Source organism: Protopterus annectens, chromosome 8.part0 (assembly GCF_019279795.1).
Source record: "Protopterus annectens isolate FY-2018-M chromosome 8.part0, PAN1.0, whole genome shotgun sequence".
Taxonomy (NCBI): Eukaryota; Metazoa; Chordata; order Ceratodontiformes; family Protopteridae; genus Protopterus; species Protopterus annectens.
This window is the reverse complement of record NC_056741.1, coordinates 799,358,886-799,380,534: the sequence shown is the minus strand read 5'-3', so window position 1 is coordinate 799,380,534 and position 21,649 is coordinate 799,358,886. Positions and strand designations below refer to the sequence as shown.

At 40.1% G+C, this 21,649-nt stretch overlaps 1 protein-coding gene across 1 annotated transcript in view; it reads left to right on the top strand.

Annotated features, from left to right (window-relative positions):
* Positions 1-21,649, top strand: part of PLXNA3 (plexin A3) — a 1,436,523-nt gene that overhangs the window by 1,402,850 nt on the left and 12,024 nt on the right. The window contains exons 30-31 of the mRNA XM_044080266.1: positions 2,746-2,958; positions 8,510-8,660. Of these exons, the coding sequence (XP_043936201.1) occupies positions 2,746-2,958; positions 8,510-8,660 (364 nt within the window). The remainder of the gene's footprint in view (positions 1-2,745; positions 2,959-8,509; positions 8,661-21,649) is intronic.

The following is a 21,649-nucleotide window of genomic DNA, read 5'->3' as shown; positions in this document are numbered from 1 at the left end:
TGTGTGTGTGTGTGTGTGTGTGTGTGTGTGTGTGTGTGTGTGTGTGTGTGTGTGTGTGTGTGTGTGTATGTGTGTGTCAGATTAGCATATACCAACTTAGTTTTGTACTTTAAGCTCACTGTCTGCAGAGACAGTCTGCAACTCTCCTACAAACCTGAATATGATAAAATGAGTATCAGAAAATGTTGTGCATAGTGTCACAGATATACTCTGTCATACTGGTAACCAACTCATCATCACCATCATCTTCACTTTGCCAATAGCCCAGGTTATGGGAAAAATTTACACCAGGATCATTTCACATCTTATAATCAAATGAATAAATAAATAAATGCTAATTAATCTAAGTACCCCAGGAGTGATGTTGTTGCTCTATGATAAACAGTCCTGGCATTACCTTTTTTCATCATGTAGTTATTTTTCAGGCTTGTCACTGTATTTGTAATTCGGTAACTAATCTCCCCACTAGAAATGATATATCTTTTGTGCAACTACTTTTTTTTCTTGTTTTATACCCAGAACATCCCAGTTGACTTCAAATGTCACTAAAAGTATACATGTCTCATGTGTTCATCAACTTCTGATTCCTTGTACCTCATATCATTCCATGGCAGTCTGTATGAAATGTTCACCATGGATTATTTAACAAAGAAAATCTGTGAAACCATTTTTTGCTTTTGTGCTCCCCTTACTCCATAGCATGGTGGGGGCTTCACTCCTCAGATTCCCATCTACTTATTAACAGCTCTGTGGCTATACAGGAATCAAAGCAGACCCCCTGGATTTCATTGTTTTTTTCTTGTGGTATTCTGTCTTGCCTCATCCATGTTCAACATTCCTAACTGAATTGTTCCCCCTGGGGAATCCATACTTCATAGGTTCATAGGTGTGTACTAGGCTAATGACCCTGAAGCCTTTACAAGCCTAGCCCATAGAAGTCCCCTGGCATCGTGCCGCCCAACATTATTTCCCAGTGCCTCTGTTGAGTCGAGCCACTGGAGTGCTCCCCGTGGTGAATTTTCTATTTCCCATCCACACATCAAGATTTCTGTTCATAAGAAACTGCCTCACTGGTGTCCAACATGAGTAATCCACAAGTGACAAGTTTAAGCAATCCAGCAAGTTAAAGTTGTCATATTACAGGGAGAAGGGATGTTGCTTTATTTTATAAATGGAGGTTGGCATAATGGTCAAGGTGTTTACCCAACAGATACAAGGTATAGGGTTTGATTCTCACTTTAGTCACTGAATGATTATTGGCTAGGTGCGTAATAGTCTGCAGATTTATTTATGAACCTGTATGCAGTGATTCTAAGAGGGCAGAAACTGTACATTTTAGCCCAGACATCACCCTTCGGGCACCATCTCGTACCCAGATCTCACCATCACTAGGTAGTGTGCCTTTGTGACCCATGTAAGTAGCTTTGTCCTGAGATTTAATTATGAGAGTCACTTAGCCACTGTCTTGAGGCAATGGCAACCTCAGGGTAAGAATCATAAAGTGTGTTGCTGGGGGAGGCACGGATCTCACATGGAGGTCTGTAAGGGAATACCTAAATAAATAGCTTAAAGTGTAAGCATTCTTTTAATAAAATGTACATCTGCTTTGTACATATTCTGTAGGGTGGGCTGGCAGAGTTTCAGCATCTGGAACTACAGTTATGTCCAGCAAGAGTCCATGATTCTTAACTTTGATATTACATATTATAGCCATTTTATTTCAGAGTATTTAGAAGTTCCACCATTTTACAACCATTTTTGCACAGACACTGTAGCTCAAACTATTATTTTTTTATAAGAATATAAGGAATTTGTATTATTCATGTATGCTTGCATTCATAATATCTGCACTTTTTCCCATCAGAATAGACAGTGTTATAGATGGTACTATTGTTTTACAGTCTGAGTGGTGTATAAAGTTCCATGTTTGCTTTTGATGTGAAAGGCCATGGGTTCATTTCTAGTGATTTATCTGACAGTTAGCACAGAGGTCTAAAGCTATGAAGTGTTAATTAGCTGATTCCTGTGCCAAGGGTACTGGGTTTGAATCCTTCAATCTTCACTTCTCCATTGTGTGACCTTAAGCAAGGCACTTAACCAAACAGTGCTTTGGGGCAATTGGGAACATGTGCTAGTCTCCTTAATGATCTTCTGGACTGCATACCTCATAACTACCTATGAAGCTACCTGACCATGTAACCTTTGCTCTCTTCTTTACATCACAATTTGTATTTTCTACAGAGTACATACATACCGGTTTGTCCAATTATATGTACATTTCACACTAAGAATATTGGTAAAATGCATGTAATTTGCACTGTTAGTGCATATCAAACTACATAAATTTCCTTCTAACATTTTATATTTACATGTAATGGTATAACTTACATGCCAGAGTAAGCCGCATTTTGCAGTAGATATAACACTAGAAATCTGATAGCTTCTATTTTTGAGAGGTGGTGGTCAAAAAAGCCCTTAGTTAAATAGTCATGCATACAGGTATAGCTGTAACTTTATACATGTCAGACCCTGCTGTACTGAGAAATATACCTGTAACATGATAGTGAAGTGCATTTTTTCACACCCTTTGCTATGCATTGGCTCATTCTTATCACCATCAAATTAATTGTAACCTATTAATTGTACATCTGGCTTTGTATTATCTGTGATTTTTGCATTTGTTTTGGTCAGTGCTGATGAAAAGTAATTCTTCTTCTTCTCCCCCCTCCCCATTTTGTGCCACAGCCTGCCACTGCGGTTCTGGGTGAATGTTATCAAAAACCCACAGTTTGTATTTGACATCCACAAGAACAGTATCACAGATGCCTGCTTGTCTGTAGTAGCTCAAACCTTCATGGACTCCTGTTCCACATCAGAGCACCGACTCGGGAAGGATTCACCCTCTAACAAACTCCTTTATGCCAAGGACATCCCCAGCTACAAGACTTGGGTAGAAAGGTAAGTCAATAACGGACAAGGTGAGAGAGTAATATATTGTGACGTTATTTGCACTCTCTTTGCTTCTGATGTGCAAAAGGGATGAAACTGAAAACTTGACAGAAAATGAAGAGAATTGAATGTTAATTCAGTATGAACTTAGAGGTCTTGGGGTTCACTAAAACATTCGATGTTTGGAATCTGTAGTTTATAGAGGATCTTAACTTCTTGAGATAATGATGATCTTTTGGGAAACTAAGGACAGGATGTGAGAGAACTAGGGAGGAACAAGATCTGCTTTTGCTATTAATGAAACTAGAAGAGGAAGAATAATTTGTATAAGTACCAAAGATTTTGGGTCACAGATTGCAATTTGCTTGCATTTTCTCTTTGGAGCCTTGGAGGGTATTAGTACAATGGAAAGGCAGTCATATTTTTGCAAATTTAGGCACTTTGAGTAACAATACAGCAGCATTCAGTGTGAACCAAAGTATGGCACAACTAACACTGATATACTGAAACATTCTTTGTCAGTCAGGACTAGAACTTAACATATATCGTGCATCTTTGTCACACAGTTACATGGATAATATAAATTCCTTGTAAGATGCTGACAAGGCAAAGTATTGCAGATTCATTCTCACATAGTGCTAGTGTTTTCTTTTTTCAGACATTTTTTAGAAGTTACATCCTTATGGGTACTCTAACATCTCTAGGGCTGGGTATATTAGTTTAGGATTCACTCTGGTGATGTGAGTTCAGGAACGGGGCAGGGTTATGGAGGAGTAACTGGGAGGGGAGGGGAGAGATTGATGGATACCTTCATGACAGTTGTTGTGTTTTTCTTCCCGAGGAGACTGTGAACTAGAATAAAACAGACAATTACCAAGGACTATTGGTCTTCATTGGGCCACATTGTGTGTCAGCTCATGTAGTGCTCTGTTTGTGCAGCAAGGAGAGGAAGACACCCAGATCATTCATCCTATACCTGCTTTTCTGTGTGCCGATGGCAAAGCCAGAAAAATTAAAAAAAAATGATCAGAAAAAAACAAGGAGAAGATCAGCATTCCCGATTCCACATCGTTATATTAAATTATATAAACTCGCTATCAGAAGCCCATTCTTGGTCTGTCTGCTGTGCCTCTGTGTTGTATTTGTCCCATTCCTCCAGAAATCCTAAGCTGTCTTTAAACTACCTGTTTGTGTCTGTCACTCATTCCAGTATTTGATGCAATCTGTAACTCATGCTGTCTGCAAAAAAAAAAAAAAAAAATCTATATCTCTTTTTCGCTCTCTCTCTCTCTCTGTATACATATACACATACACACACACACACACACACACACACACACACACACACACACACACACACACACACACACACACATACACACACATACACACCTATATGTATATATATATATATATATATATATATATATATATATATATGTGTGTGTGTGTGTATGTGTGTGTGTCTGTTGCATGGGTATATGTGTGTGTGTGTATATATATAGATAGATATATATATATATATATATATATATATATATATATATATATATATTTTTTTTTTTCTCATCAGGATGTAGTTTAATCATAAGGGGCAGTCATTTAGACAGCCATCAGAGGCATTTGACATTTTTCTTATTTTCCCCCCAACCCTAACTAGTGCCCACTTGTCTAGGTGCTAAGGAGTTCAATGGGCTATCTGCAGAGGACATCCTCTTACTCCTGCAAGGGGCTTTCCCTGTAAGCAGCCCTGCCCCTCACCTCAGAAGACATGTGGTGCTCTCTCTCTGGTTTCTCACAGGGAGGTCACACCACTTTAGTGTGCCCTGAGTATTAACATCCCAAGTAGGCTATTCCCTTTCACTCCTCCCTCTTCCTGCCTGGGTCTTCCAGTGTCAAGGCCACTAATTCAATCCCAGCGTTACCTGGTAAACCACTACAAAGCAGCTCCTAGTAAGAGAAACAGAAACCCATACTGGGACTTTAGACTCCATTTCTTCTAAATACTCAATTCCCAAAGGCTACAGAGAAAATACCTACATCTGTTTGAAGATTGTTACCAGTATTAATTCCTGTTAGAGAGATAATTATTAAAGCATTGAACATCTTCAGCTGAAAAACCAACAGTGAGTTATTTTTGAATTAGTGCATCATGACCAACAGCTTTAAAAGCCCTTGTAAGTCTAAGAAGATGGTTCAGGTCAGAGTCCCTTATATTTCACAAATAAAGTCATAAAGAAGGTACAAGTATCTGAAAACAACACTCATCTGCTTAGAACAGAAGCAAGGCATGCCATAGAAATTAATGTCTTATTACCAGTGGTTGACAAGTATGCCTTACCTTTCATCTTCTCCTCTCCCTTCAAAGCACCACAATCTTTTAAACCACTGAAAATAAAATATTATGTTTCATACATCATTTGAACTACAGAAGTATCATTGCCTGACCATAGGAAAGGCCAGCTGGTTGCTAGTGACTCCCAGATCTACCTTCCTGCTTTACACTCGCACCTTCAAATTTCTTGGCTAAAAAATGTACTTCACAAGTTAAGCAATATATACTTGCTAAGAAACCAAGATGTTTTCCTCCTATCAAGGCTGCAGTACTCCATAGTTATCTGTCAAAAAAACCTTCCCTAAGATTGCATCTTGTATTAGCTTGCCTCTAAGAATATCAAAACGAAATAAACTCCATATATTCATGAAAATTTTAATAATGTCTTAAAAAAGAATATAAATGCAATTGCATAAGAGATGCAAGATAACCTCCAGCAGACATTTGCCCCACACCAATAGTTATGTATGACAAATTTCATTAGGAAAGGAAATTTGGTTTTATACTACAGTCACCCAAAGTGTAACTGATATGTCAGTATATAAATACAGAATATTGCTGCCACAATTTATTGCATTTCACTAGGTGTACTTGTTCGTATAGATGCAGTTCTTATATTTATGTATGTTTTTCATGGGGTAAATTGCATTACTTTATGCATTTATGTATCATGTTTTTGTGTTTTCTTTTTTTTAGTTTCTTGCATATCGTTTACACTATAAATGGTATTGTTTATTTCATGTGATGTGGTTTAAATTTGTACTTTGTATATATTTCATTATGTAAATATATTTTGCTTGCTTCTGTTTGTATTTTTCTGTTTGGCATTTTCTTCTTGCGTTTTTACCTATGGTATGTGTTGATTCTATTGTGACTTTATACCGTAATTGATTATTGTTTGTTGTGACTTGACAACTAGCCTGGGCCAGGGCTAGAAAAGGTCCAAGGACCACTGCACTAACCTAGATAACAAATGATAACTAAAGTGAAATAAATAAAATACCCCGTTCATCTTTTAGACCACGAATTCAGTCTTATTTGGTCCATCTGCAGGATTGCTCCTCCATTTGCCACTCCACAACATTAGTGTTGTCTTCAAAGAGAAATGCTGCAGTTATTCGTGCTGTGTGAGGTTAGAGGAAACTGATTAGACAGCCTAAATACAGTACTACCCTCTGCAGAGACAGCATTTACCACTGGGTTATAGTTTAGCAGCTGCCCATCACCTTCTTTTTCCTGTAGTATAATTAAGTCTCCACCCATCCATACAGATTGCTACCCATACTGACCCTTTGCAGCTTTCCAAGGAGACTGCTGGGCAAAACTCAGTCAGAGGCACTGCTGAAATCCAGACTTGGCATTAACAGAATGTCCTTAGTGCAGGTGCTTTTTGCTGTAAATCCATACCAGAAGTCCATTTTGCTCTAAGAACCCTGGAAGCCTTTGACTTTAGGACTGCTTACAAACATTCACTGCCAGATTGCTACATCCTTTTTTTCTGTGGACCAGTGTGCTGACCAGCATGAATATGCAGCCAGCCATTTGCCATGGATATGATAAAAATGTATGGGCGTAGGTACAACAAGAATGGTCAAGTGCAGGGGACACATGGCATTAGTGTGGGTGTGCAGTGGTCCATCTCATTATCTGAGGGAGAACCTGTCTGCTGAAGGATGCAAACGAGACAAGTATGGAGCAGGTATGCATTGGAACCAGAAGTGGAAAGCTATTATCAGACTATGAGGACAAATAATAAGAGATTTTGGGGCAAAGAAAACATACAGTATAAATGATTTTCTTTAGAGCAGCAGAGCAGATTGAGCAAAGTACTGAGATCCCAAAAAAAGGTACATGCTGCTGTCCTGTATTTGTGTCTTACAACTCCCTAGAAAACAGTCTTTATCCATACACGTGTATTAGTGATTCCAAGGTGCCAAGATCAATAGTCACCAATGAAAACAGTCATCAGTATCAAGTGCATCTATCATGGTTATTTAATGCATCTAATGTAAGCAACAAAGCTTAGCAGGTACATTTGTAAAGAAAATCCTTCAAGCATAAAAGAAACATAAATCAGCAGCATATGCTATGGGAGCTGCCGCCTGTACTTCCATACCAACCCACAGACAAGATTCTTGTGAGACAAGAGAATATTGCATCCTGTTTCTGCTAAAATATGTGTATGGCAATGCCTAGAGACATCAAATAGCTGCTACTGAATGAGGCACATGGTTTTCTGAGGGGTGTGAGGAGAGACGTTTAATGATCTTGATTACTACACTGTCTGCTTTTCTATATTTATGGTTGCAAGTGAACACACACACACACAACCTGCTTCATGTTTCTTGTCTGCAACTTTAGAGAAACTAGAAATAGTTAATTCAGAAAGGTATACAGCTTGTTCATTGGTAAAATCCAGGAGCATAAAGACTGTCTTTTGTGTCACACAGAATTTCAAGAAGTGGCTTGAAGAATACAACCCTAAATTTCCAGATTTTTAAAATTGTACCCTATGGTATCCACGTGTTGCTCCATGATATCTCAATCAAAGGCCATGTTCCAAATGTGTTATTGCTCAATATGCATCACTGACATCTTAAGATCTTCAGTGTTTTCATATGTCCCCAGATATTTAGCACCAGGGAGGTATGCATCTTTTTAATGCAACTGCTCTGTTTGAATCCATCCCTGACCCTTGACGGCTTGCATTCTTTGTCTATTTTTTATTTAATTCTGAAAAAGTGGTACTAGTCACAGAGTGTGCAGGGTGATTGTACCTTTCTTCCTATAATCCAAAGGCCATATCATTTATCCTGTACATGCAACATGGCTAAATGAGATTCTGTTTTGTTTTTTGTTTTTTTTTTGGGGGGGGGGGGTTGTCATGAGTCCACTGCATCGCACCTGTTTACAGGATACCCAGTGAAAATGGTATTTTATTCATGAAGCAATGTCTTTCAGGTAATTTGTAGTTGTATACTTTTTTTGCCAACACAAGGTTTGCTGCTAGCCTGAGATCTTAATTTTGCTCTTAAGTAGTGCATTGATTGACTCACTTCTTCAAAAACACGTTTATAACACATAATACCACTGGCTACAAACTGGTGCTAGGTATTGGCAGCAGGAAATGGGATACAGTCGAAATGGGTAGCTCAAGTTTAAATAAGGGTGTAATTGCATGAGATTGTTTATGTAACTGCCCTCTAATCTTTGTGACTCCTGCAGGTACTACAGAGACATTTCAAAGATGGCACCGATCAGTGACCAGGACATGGATGCCTACTTAGTGGAACAGTCACGCTTGCATGCCACGGAGTTCAATACACTTAGCGCTCTCAGTGAGCTTTATTTCTATGTCAACAAGTACAGGGAAGAGGTATGTATGTCATTTTTTTGTACTTTTTTTCTCTTTCTACACTGCTTATATTTGCCCCAAAGGGTTAACCCCTCTGACCCAGTGTGATCGGATATTACCTCCAGATAATGCTTAGTGTCATGCTACATTAATCGCCACTTCCAAACTTTGTGTGATTCCTTGCACATTGGGGTGGCAGGATAACTTTTTTCTGTTATCAAAGTCAGAATACCCATCAGTGGAATAAAGCAGCAGTCTGGATACATAAATGTATAAGTACTGTTAATCAACATTTGCAGAAGCAGTAATGTTTTTCTAAGCCCCTACTTCTATGTTTTCACTCTTCCATCTCAGTTGAGGCCCAGAACCAGTTGGCGACTGTTTGACCATGGCCATCATTCCAGTATGGTGTTAAGCAGAGCCATAACAAGAGTGGGTTAAACTGGGCGGCTGTCTTGAATGAATGCTGACAGGGGACACAACAACAGGTGCTGATGGGGTGTAGTCATTTATGAAGCTGCTGATATTGCTGCTTCATAAGTGAATACTACACTAGTGGTTGCAGTTGACACTTATTGTGTGGTACTGTCTTTATCTGGCATATCCCAGCCAAACGGATCCTCTTTTTCTAGTGAGAAGATATGCATGTGTTTAGAAGTGACTCTAAGAATGCTTTTGGGATACTTTTGGTATTGCTGGGATCATAGTAGTCTTTACAGAAGTGGTACGGAAGGTGCTTTTGTGACATTTGCATAACTTTGCAGAATAAAATATGAAGTGATATCAACAGATTGGAGCATACAGTTGCCATGATAGTAGGATGCCCTCTCCATCTGACTGCTGTGACATTTGCTGCAGTAATTCATTATTTACACCATGAAGTAAATGAGCAGTGATCTTGCTAACTCTTGAATGCAGTTCACCAATGGTCCTTGAAACAAGGTTACTGAAGTAAGTATTTATTCCAGAAAAAAAGCAAAATCTACCAAACAGGAGATGTACGCATGAACTGGTCTTTATTTAAAAATTAAGCCCTTTCATTTGTCAGTATGCAAGACTTCATCAGAAGAAATAGTTTGCACAAATCAGTTATTTAAATATGTTTAAAACTATGACATCATCCAATATAACAGATAATAAAATGCATTAAGCAAAACTGGCTGACTGAAAATAGGCAGGCATTGTAGTCATGATTTCATCTAAGGTCTAGTATATTTTTTAAAGTTATAATGTAATTTCAGCCTGGATCTACTCCAGCATTTCTTCTTCTTATTATTATTTTTTTAAATTATTGTTTCTGCTTATGCCATTAAATATAAAAGCATTGGTAATGCCCTATTTAAGCATACAATTGCATGTCAAGGTGGAGAAGATTATTGATTATAACTGACATGCCTTGACTGTATGTCAAATGTGGAGATCTGGACAACTCATTAGCATCTGAAAAACAGTGTTACATGTTTTATATATTTTATTGATTGTTAGTTTGAGTGATATCATCATTTTAAACATACTTAAATACCTTTCTGGTACAAACTATTTGCTATAAATTAATGAATAGTTTACTGTATTTGGTGTTAGTTCCTCAGTGGTTCTGAACCATGAAATGCTACTAATAACAGTTATATAGATATAATGCATTTGCTACTCTGGGCTGCCAAGCCAGACATCTTTTGTAATTCATGAAATGTATTTATTTACTCAAGATTTGCTTAATTTGCTTTATTCCCATAAATAATTAATAATCTCTTTTTAAAATCTTTTTAAAGTTGCATGTGGTGTAATACATAGGGAAGTACTCAGAAAGACTTATTGTGCTGCACGTTGGCACTAAATTCAGGGGGCTCCAGTTTGTGTGTGTATGTGTCATCTTGAGATGAGATGGCTGACAAGCCTTCCTTCTTTGCCAGAGATTGTCTGCACTTCTCTTACCAAGGCTTTTGCATTCTGGCTGAAGCTTTTGTTGCTCCCATAGTACCTTTTTTAGGCAGAGCCTATCTAATGGACACTCCAAAGTAGTAAATTATAATTTGGAACACATTAATGTGGCTCTTCTCGGTGCCGAGAGTCTTAACAAAAACATGCTCAAACTTGTGGCTGTCCTGCTACTTCAGCACATTCATGTATGTGTAGTTACAGAGTCTGGGTTTCAGAGCAATGAAGGCACTCCCTCTCTTCCTAGGTATAGTGCCTTTCATGGCTTCAAACCTGTTGTCTGTTTTGGGGAAATATCAGTATTTGTCATGACAGATCCCTCGGGATACCACCTTTGAACTCTCAGAGGTCCAAATCACTATAAAAAACTAAGCACCATGTCACAGCTGCTTATATAACACCTTCTGAGTATCCTTCTGAGTATGATAGCTATCTTAATACATTAGATGAAATCCCCATTAAATCTAGCTCCTTTCAACTGGGGACTTCAACTATCCAATTAAATGGCTAGCTCACACTGCCAATGGTTGGCATGCCCATCACTTCCTTGACATTATAAATGCTAACTCTCCTTTACAAATAGTTAACCATCTTACTGAGGGCACTAGAGCCAGAGCAAGATTTAGGCAAAGGGGACAACCTCCCTGACTGCAAGATATCACATGATATGATCTTTTATTACTGACAATCAACTTCTGAATGATGGTAATGAACTTGTGAAAGTGCTTTAGCACTCCTTGTGTGGTTTAGTTTACTATCATTTAGGGCTGCCAGTATCCTTGATCTAGTCCTCACAAATATGGCCACCCCTTGCACATCTCTGTATGTATCATCCTGCCTTGTTAACTCAGACTATAAATTAGTAACCTTTTCCTTTAAAGCTGGTGGTACTTTGCCTGTAAATACATCTTTATTTAGGAACTTCTCAAAAGCAAACTGTTGTTAGCTACTTGGTGACCAAATAATTTCCACTGAAATCCTCCTCCAGTGAACAGTATTGCTAAAGCTGTTCCATGTGCCTCTGATTTCTACTCTCACTTACAACTGTATTGGTAAGGCAGTCCCTATCTGCACCATGTGCAATGAGAGTTATATAACTAGAGAAAGAAAGAAAGAAATCACTTAATGCTTATAAGAGGTCTTATTCTACTTACCTTAAGAGTACATTTAACCAAACTAGTAAGAGCTTAAGGGAACCATTAGGAAGCTCAAAGCTGAATATGATCTTAAAATACAGACTAAAACCAAAAATAACTAGGTCTTTCTTGACCACATTATGAAATTAAGAACTAACACCCAACAGTGTTCATGGCTATAACTCACAAGTGTACAGGTTTTCACAGACTGTCCAGATTTTTGTCTCATATTTTTGGTGTTTTCCTCCTAAAATCTGTTCCTTTCTGGCAAGTAACTGAGGACTGAAGTGATTACATAATGACAAACATTTGAGTTTAAGACTCCACATCCTTCAGAAAATTCATGCTAATGCAAGACCTATTATTCTAGCAACTTTCTAAGTTTGTTAGTGCAATATTTAAAATCTGTCCTTATTTGTCCCCTCATCATTTTTAGGCTTTCTCCAGACGTTTTGCTGTAAGAGGTTGAGAGGTATGTTCACGGCAAGGCCACAGTAATACTCCCCACTCTGAACCAGATGACATGCCTAGTATCCTAACAGTGTATTGAGAGTAACACACATAGAAATGAAACACCATGGTAAGAGATAGACCAAAGGATAGGAAATCTGCCTGACTTGTCCAGAGGAGAACCTATCAAAATGTCAGCCACCTTGGTGTCTGCAAACGAGTAAACCCCAGTTCTGGTGACATGATGGATATAACCACCCAGCTGTGTGACGTAATCATTTGCACAGTGAGACATTCAGTGGTCCCAATATGGGTGCCATCTGCTGGCCCACCTCATTCGAGACTAGCCACCACACCTCCCAACAGATGACCAAGGGGGACTCCTCTGATAACCTGCCATCAGAAGAGCCTCTGTCCTCCTACTGGGAGTCACCTTCCACAGGCTGTCTTTCCTCCTGCCGTGGAGACAACCACCTTTGGATCACTGCTGACCCAGCAGCAGGCACTTTGGCTGGCAGAAGACCAGATAGTGTCATCATATGACATCCTGAACCACAGCTGACCCTGTAAAAAGAGAGAGAGAACAAAAAGAGAATGAAAAAAGTACAACATGTTAGTACACCTGTATGTCATTTCCATATCAGTTTTAAATATTACATCTCTCTGCTCTACACTTCCCTGCTGCATAGACAGGTTGTCATTTCAGCTTAGGGAGGCCTTGTGACTGAATGCTATCTCTTCAGGTACAGTAAAATATAAAACAGGAAGCAATCACTACAACATGCCCTGTGAACAGAAGGCAAGGGCAACAAAAGGCAATACTTAGAAAATATATTGCAAAACTATATATACAGTGCTTACAGCAGAAATATGGCCCTCCTTCCCTAACCTCTGCCTCCCACTGTTGGAACAGGGTGGGGTGGCACCTCTACAGGTCAGTATACCTATGTCTGCACTATTCATTAAATTGGATGATGCCACTTGCATCACTCACCACCCTGACAAGCTGGTGCCAGGCATCATTATTGTATTAGGGACAATTATGTTGCCCCAGCAGGTGCTTCCCATAATCCCCATGGAGCAAAAAGAGAAAGATGTTTGTCTCTTAGTTGCACCAAGTGGGAGCCCTGCTGAAAGCAGTGCTTGAAGAGGCCTTGACGACTTTGCAGATTGGAATGTGGAAGAAAATGGTAGTCTGAAGCACATGACCACATGTTATGGACACCATGTGATTTGCATCATTAGGCAGAAAGGTCATGAAATGAAAAGAATCACTAGCATGGACTATCAGTGCTATGAGCTTTGCAGTGTCCATGCATAAGAGCATTGTGCAAAGGACCTCTACACCTGGAAATTGGACTTATAACTTATTAAGTTATAGCAGTAATTCATTAGCATAATGGCTGTACTATATGGCCCATTTTAGCATGATAAAAGGCACCCTAAGCATATAGTACAACATCACCTTACAATGAACAATTTAGGACTTGGAATGCAGTAGATAGCAGTTTGTCCTGCCAGATATAAAGACTGAAAATGGCCTGACAACTGATAATGGACCTAGCACTGTAAGGTACAGACATTGCCATGTGGAAAAAACAGTTACTCTCCTAAAGAGGCACTCTTTTAGGCATCTCCTAAATGAAGACCAGTTCGCACATTTCCAAAAACAGGAAGGCTGTGAGGTTCACACAGCATGTAGCTATACAAGTGAAAGTCTGACAGAGAGTTCCATGAAACTACCAGTAGTCCTCATCAGCAGATCAAAGATGGGAAATCAATGTACAGGGAATTCGTATTCCCTGAGGTAGATCAGGCCTAAGACATGCAGGTCTCTGTAAGTAAGAAGTAAGATTTTAAATATCAGCTGGGCCACAGTTTGCAGCCAAAGTAAGTCCTGTTAACCAGGGGTTTTATGGTTATAGCATGACATACCCACCAATCTTCTAGAGAAATAATTTTGTACCTGCTGCAGTCAGATCACGGCAGTGTCCGAGCACCCAAAGTGCAAAACATTAAAGTAATCAAACAGAAAATAACAGCACATGGGTAACTGTTTCAAGGTCAGGTCTAGGCAACAGGTAATTCAGGGACTAATCTTGAGATGACAATATAGGTTTATAACTGCTGACATTGACTGCCAGATTATTGACCAGGGACAGCTAGATGTCCACTGCAGCTGACCACTGTGACACCTGCTGTACTAACTACTGGCTTCCAAAGTACAGTAATATATGAGGAAAGAAAGTTAAAACATACTCTAGCATTACAGTTTGTTTGGTCCTAACTTGGAGACATCTAAACATGGTAGTCAGATAACTTGACAGTCTTATACTGTAATATTTACCAAAGCCAAAAAACAAAAAAACGGACTTACATCAGTTTACCGATTTTTCTGTATGCACACTATTACATAACACTTATCCATTAATTGTTATTTTAACAGAGCTGGTATTACTTATGGTAATACAGGATCAAGAATACTGTGGATCCTATTTGTTATTCCTAATTAATATTAGAATATGACTATATATTTAGCTCTCCTTATCGGGGTAATCATCAGTATACTCTACTGGCAAATCTATCGTGGAAGACACCACTACATAATATATATACTTATTGACCCACTGAAGTTTCAGATTGCGTTTACAGGAAGATAGCGTTATCATACAAATAAAGATCACCTTTCAGCCCAGCGTAACAGGTTATCAGGTAAATTTTCTGTAGTCAGTTTTCTGTGTGGGAGGGATGAAAGCAGGCCTCTACTTGTCTGGTTTTAAGAAGTGTTTGTTGCAACTCTGCCAAAATTGTAAATACAGAATTCTTTGCTGCTTAAAATGTCCAATTTTTTTTCCTTCTGTATGCTTTTTTTTTTTTGTCTCTCCGCCTTCTTACCATCAGCCTTCATCTCATGAGCTGCACCCGTTCTTTCCTTATCAGTGGCAAGGTGGTCTATAACTCAGGCAAGAGCCGACAGTTGGGAGTTGCCATCTGGGCAGGCATGAAGGCAGCCTAACTCTGCCCATGTGTGGGCCATAAACCTTCCCTACAGCCTGTTGACCACTGAGCTGTTTGCCAGTAAAGAAACACTATCGGCATGTGCAGTAACATCAGCACTGATCTGTTATGTTACAACTAGTTACTTCACCAGAAAACTGGAGTTTGCCATTGTTGCTGGAATTATTTGTCAAACAGTATAAACTGCTGCCTTCAAAGCTTAACTAGCAGATAGACACATGACTTTTTTGAGCCTTGCAAACAGTGATTTTAGTATCCTAGCTTGCTGCTGTATCTCAAAGACCCTGAGATCAATTTCCCAATCTGTTGTAAATTATTTTATGCATTCTTTTTTGTTGACTTTTAAATTAATTATGAATGCTGTCCTATATGAATTTCAACACTCAGCAGTGCAAGTTCCAAAATAGTAAAATTTAAATCCCATTAAGCATACACAGTGAACAGAATTGGGTTTCCACAAATCTTTTGCAAGAGGCAAGCCTGCCTGTACCCTGCACCTCTACTATATATATATATATATATATATATATATATATATATATATATATATATATATATATATATATATACCAAAAGACAAATTCTCCTTAGTACCCAACATTGGAGGTAGTATATATTCTCCATAACAATTACCTATTCTCACTTTGAAGGATTGCACTTACCATCCTCAAACTTAGAGTGAGATCCCATTGAGAATATATTCCTGCTTTCAGCTTCCTCCCAGTCAGACTAGCGCTTACAGTTACCATGCATGTGAGGCAGGTTTCCTGTTAGTGAATCTTGTAACTTTGGCTAGTATACTAGTGAAATTCCTCAACTCACTTTAAGTGACACGGGCACTTTAATATATAAACACTAGTATAAACACGTGGGACCTTAAATTAATGTGCTCTATAAAAGATGGATTAGAGATGGGCAAAGCTGGCTCTAATTAGAACCCAAATGGCATTAAAATTCTCATTTTCTAATCTTTTCAAATCTAGTAATTTGCATGCATTTGCATTTTAATTACTTGCAGCTTAATTCCTGTTTATCACCAGGATGCTATTAAAATGATTTTTTACACTTCTTTTGTCTGGAAATGAGGGATAGACATTTCTTCCTCTTCTCAGTCTGTGTTTTGGAATAGAGGTTAAGGGGAATAAAAAACAGGTAAGCAGTATGATCTGATCGATTTCATTAAACAGGTGGTGACATTTTCTGGTGAAGGATGAAGGTGACTAAGGTAAAGGGAAAGTTTATTTTGTGCTTTGAAGAATTGCCACTGAACCTTTAATTGCTGTCAGAGTACCAATCTGACAAACAGGAAGATGCTGGGTTTAGCACCTTTCCCCTAAAGTGGCACTGTAGGAGAGAAGCAGGCAGCACCCCTGATGTAGTGACAGATTTAAAGGGGAAGTGAACTGTTCTATAAATGACTGTCATAAAAAGCTACTCAGTCAGTGGTTTGGTATGCATGTTGCTTTAACACTTTCAGCATACAAATTCACTAAACCATTAACGTATAGCAAAACGTGTATGTGTAGACATGTAGGATTCAGTGATGAAGTCACAGTCTCAACAGTTCTGCTGATGCAAGTTAAGCTTGCTCTTCTGATATGAGCTGTAGTCTTCTTCTTCTTTCGGCTTTTTCCCGGTTAGGAGTCGCCACAGTGGATCACCTTGTCCGCACATTGAATGGCAGTGAAGTTTTACGGTGTCGAGTTGCCAGCCCGGTGCCCAACCTTCCACAGAAGGCACACTCACACGCAAACCTAGGGCCAATTTAGAGTGTCCAATCCACCTGCAGCATGTCTTTGGGATGTGGGAGGAAACCGGAGCACCCGGAGGAAACCCACGCGACCACAGGGAGGACATGCAGACTCCGCACAGAAGGCACCCCAGCCGAGGATCGAACCGGAGAACCTCTTGCTGTGAGGCAGCAATGCTAACCACTGCACCACCGTGGCCGCCCTCTGATATGAGCTGTAGTAATATGTGAAAATAAAAACACTGCGTTTTCTTGGGTTTTGCTTAGGCGTAGTATGGAACAGAATATTGTGATAAAATTAGGACAAAAATTATAAGAAAGACTGTTTTGTATATGGATCAGAGTCTCTCAGTCTCCTTGTTATGACACTCCACCCAATGCCATATCATGAGCTAGCTGCACCCTGCGGTAAAAAATGTGGACTTTTGTTATGTCATATTTAGAGAAGTTGTTGTTGTGTCTTTCGGCTTTTCCCGGTTAGGGGTCGCCACAGTTGGACTCCGGTCTGCTAATGATTGGTAGTTGATTTTTACGTGCCGAGTTACCAGCCCTGATGCACAACCTTCAGTGAAGGTACGCCCATTCACACATGTCTCCACGCAGAAGACGCTCTAGCTGTGAATTGAAATGGACAGCGTCTTACTGTGAGGCGACAACGCTACCGCAGCACCACCACCGTCATATTTAGAGAAGTACACAGCAATATATTTAATAGCACCATTCTGTTAATGTAAACTTCAAAACATTAAATATATCATTTCTCAATCAATATAGAATTTTTTTTCAAACACCTTTATTGAATTATCACTTGCGACATAGGCACATTTACATTCATATAAAAGTAATCAAATTAATACGGAAACATTCTTATTTGTAAATCTATATTTCTTCAGTGGCTGTGTTGTTTGTCATATAGCAGGTAAAACAGTGACATGATAGTACAAGTGCCTGTATATGAAATTTACATGTGCTTTCAGGTAAAACTAAATCCTTTTAACACAACACTGTGAAATGTTCATAGGTTCATAGGTTCATAGGTTTATACTAGGCTATCTGCCCTAAGGCATTTATAAGCCTAGCCCTAAGTTTTGTGGCTTACGCCACCCCTTATATGAAAAAATATTGTACCCATTAGTTTGTTGTGCCTCTGTCCAGCAGTGACACAGAGATGATTCCTGGGGTAAACCTATGATCTCCCATCCACAGGTCAAGATTTCTCTTGAACAGAGCCAGCGAGGTGCTCTGCCTCACATGGACCGGGATTTTATTCCACAGCATAGGGAGTCTCTGAGTGATAAATCTATCCCTCCAGCACGTCCTATTTATATCCGTGCCAAGGTTTAAGTCGCTTGCTCTAGTGGTTTTGGTGGATTTGGATTTTTTGAGGTGGAGCATGTCCATTAATTCCGGGTTGGACATGGCCTTGTATGTCAGGCACATGTCACCTCTGAGCAGACGGTATGCGACTGAATAGAGCTGGAGTTTCTTCAATCTGGCAGCATATGACAGATTTTGGAGTCCCTTTATCCTTTTGGTGAGGAACTTTTGGGGTCTCTCCAATTGCTGCAGATGTCAGGTGAGATGCATCCCGAATGGGGCATTGTACTCGATCATTGGTCTGATAAGTGAAGAGTACAGGGAACAATGACCTCACTAGATCTGGATGTGAATCCCTTCATGATCAGGTGGGCAATGTAGAAGGTCTTTCTAACCACTTTAGCAACGTGAGTGTCAAAAGAAAGGCCACTGTCAACCAGGGTCCCCAGGTCCCTGATAACCTCTTCTGTGCTTAGTGGATTACCACCTATATGGTAGCTTGGGGTTACCTTGTTTTTCCCGAAGGGTATGACTATACATTTTTTGGCGTTTAACTTCAGGCCATGGCTCTGGCACCAGCTATCTGTTTCCGTGAGTCCCTTCTGAAGGATATCCGTGTCCGATGCACTTTCCACTATGGCCCAGTTTGCAGTCGTCTGCAAACTTTGTCAGCCAAAGTCCTCCCATGTTGGCCTGTACTTCTGAGAAGTAGATGCCGAACAATGGGGGGCCAAGGACCGAGCCCTGTGGGACACCACTTGTGACTGGCTTGGAGTCTGACATAGCGCCAGCAACTCTAACCCTGTGGGTTCTGTCCTTAAGCCAGTTTGCAACCCATCTGGTGACATATGGGTTTACATTTAAGCTGGTAAGTTTTTCTACAAAACCCGAGTGGGGTATTGTGTCAAAAGCCTTTGCAAGGTCAAGGTAGGCTGTATGGACTGCCTTTCCCTCATCAATGGCCTTGGTGACTGTTTCGAAGAAGTCAACCAAATTCAAAAGGCATGATCTGCCCTTGACGAAGCCAAACTGGGTCGGGTCCAATGTCTGCAAGTCCCCTATATCTTTGTTTATGAGCGCCATTATGATCCTCTCCATAGCTTTGCAGACTAGACTTGTTAAGCTTATGGGGCGGTAATTACCAGGGTGCATAGAGGCACCGCCTTTGTGGAGTGGGACCACAGTTGCCGTACGCCACTTTTTGGGCACGTATCCTGTGGTAAGGCTGAGATTAAACAGCTGCCTTATGTGCGGGTTTAATTCCTCATTTAGCTCGTGTAGCACACAGCCGGGGACACCATCCGGTCCCATTGATGCTGTGTTTTTAGCTTTAGAGAGAGCAGCTTTCACCTGCGCATTTGAGATGTCTGGGAGGCTACACTACGCTGGGATAGTTATCTCTCCTTTAGGGGAGGGGGGTGAAGTTTGCACTGAACCTGTCTGCCAGTATGTTGTCAATGTCTGTGGGTTCAGTGATTTTTGTATCATTTTGGACTAATTTTGAGCATATCTGGGAGTTTCCACCCAGGTTCCTAACATAGCTGAAAAAGGCCTTATGATTGTCCTTTGAATCCATGGCAATTTTTCTCTCAAAATTGGCCTTAGTTGATTTTATGAGTGCTCGTATTTTTTTACTAATAATGATCAGGGGTGACTTCCCTTTTATGGATTTTGTTCTATCATGTAATAGCTTTCTCCTCTTATTGTAAAGTTTGTTAATGGCTGGGGTCCACCAGACTGGACGTTTGCCCTTTGTGGAAAGAGTCTTGGTTTTATTTGGGATTGCCTGATCCATGCAGTCCTGGAGGTGTTCATAGAAGGCATTTGTAAGGGCTTCTGCAGCTTGGGTTGTGGTTTCCACTGGCTCAGGGGCCTTGAAGGATACCACACCAGTCTTGTGTAGTGTGAAGTTTGCTTTAGAGAAGTGATGCAGTAATGCAATTTCTGTACATTTAATGTTAACTGTTAAAGTTAATAATCAGTAATGCAGAACATGCTGAGAGCATGGTCACCTAACCAAAAGTTCTTTGCACAATGCCAGAACCCATGACTTTCTAATCTTCAAGCCTCACATTTGAGTGTGCAGACTTCAAACTCAGTTCTGATAATTATAACTGGTAGGCTTAATACAATGCAGTCAGCCTAAATTTATATTTCATTTCAGAGGTCTTTCATTCAAGCTTAGTAAGATCACTTTATCATCAGAATACCTCTTAGATGTTGTCCTATATCACTGTTGGAGTATTTATAACTGAAGGGATTACATGCCAATGATAGCCCAATGTCTGGCCAGTATACCAAAACCTTTAGTACTGACAGATGCCATACGTCACATGGATGCTCCCCAAGCAAGGCATAGGACATAAAAGAGATGTACGGATGCACACACACACACACACACACACACACACACACACACACACACACACACACACACACACACACACACACACACACACACTCTGAACTTCTTTGCTGCCAGTCTGAACGCCATCATTGAACGTTGGTCTGAACACCTTTCTTCTGTGCTGGTTACTGAGCCATTTTTTTATATAAGTGCCGTGTTGGGTTTGCTCATCTTCTTTTTTATTTAGTATTGCCTGGTTTCATTTCATCCAGAAAGGACATTGTCAGTGTGGGAGGCATATTCCCCACAAAGATCACCATGACCACTGCCTGTTTTGTTTGGGTGCTTTCCATGACCATACACAGTGTTCCATCTGTCAAGCTTTTGTGCCCAAGACCCTGAGTAGTTGTCTGTCCTCCTTGTCTATTTACCATGAAAACCAACATTTTAAGGTATTAGCTTAAGGTGCTTTGGCAGAGTCTTTCCATCCTGAGGGTCAGCTGTTTGCGAAGAGAAAGGACAAAAAACTTTGGTCAGATATGGCTGTTGCCCAGCCTCTCCGAGATGTCTCTCTCTCTCAAGGATGGTGAAAGCCTGGATGATCGTCTGGTGGTTGCTTTGGATTCCTGTACCCTGACCCCTCGGAGGCCGGCATAGATCTGATTTCTCATACATCCTCGGGGGCTTTGAAAACGTCTGCTCCAGATGTTGAGGGAGAACCTTGACTGATTATATCCAAGGGACCAAGGGAGATTCTGCAGATGTTAGTGAGAGAGGAAATCCCCACTACTCTTGTTGAGTGTCACCAAGGGTCTGACCCTCCCTAGGGTCTTTTGTGCATATGTCCTGCAGAAAACCAAGCATATTTCCCCTGCAGCGAAAGATCCCCAGCATGAATAGCAGGACTTTATTAAGGGATTTTAATGCTTTAATGGCTTTAAATCCTCCTCAGTTGGTGTCTATGCCTACTCCTCGCTGGTCTTCCACTCCTATTAAAAGACCTAGGGAACTGGATATATCTGATAAGGATCAGGACTCTGGAGAAGAGATCTTAGCC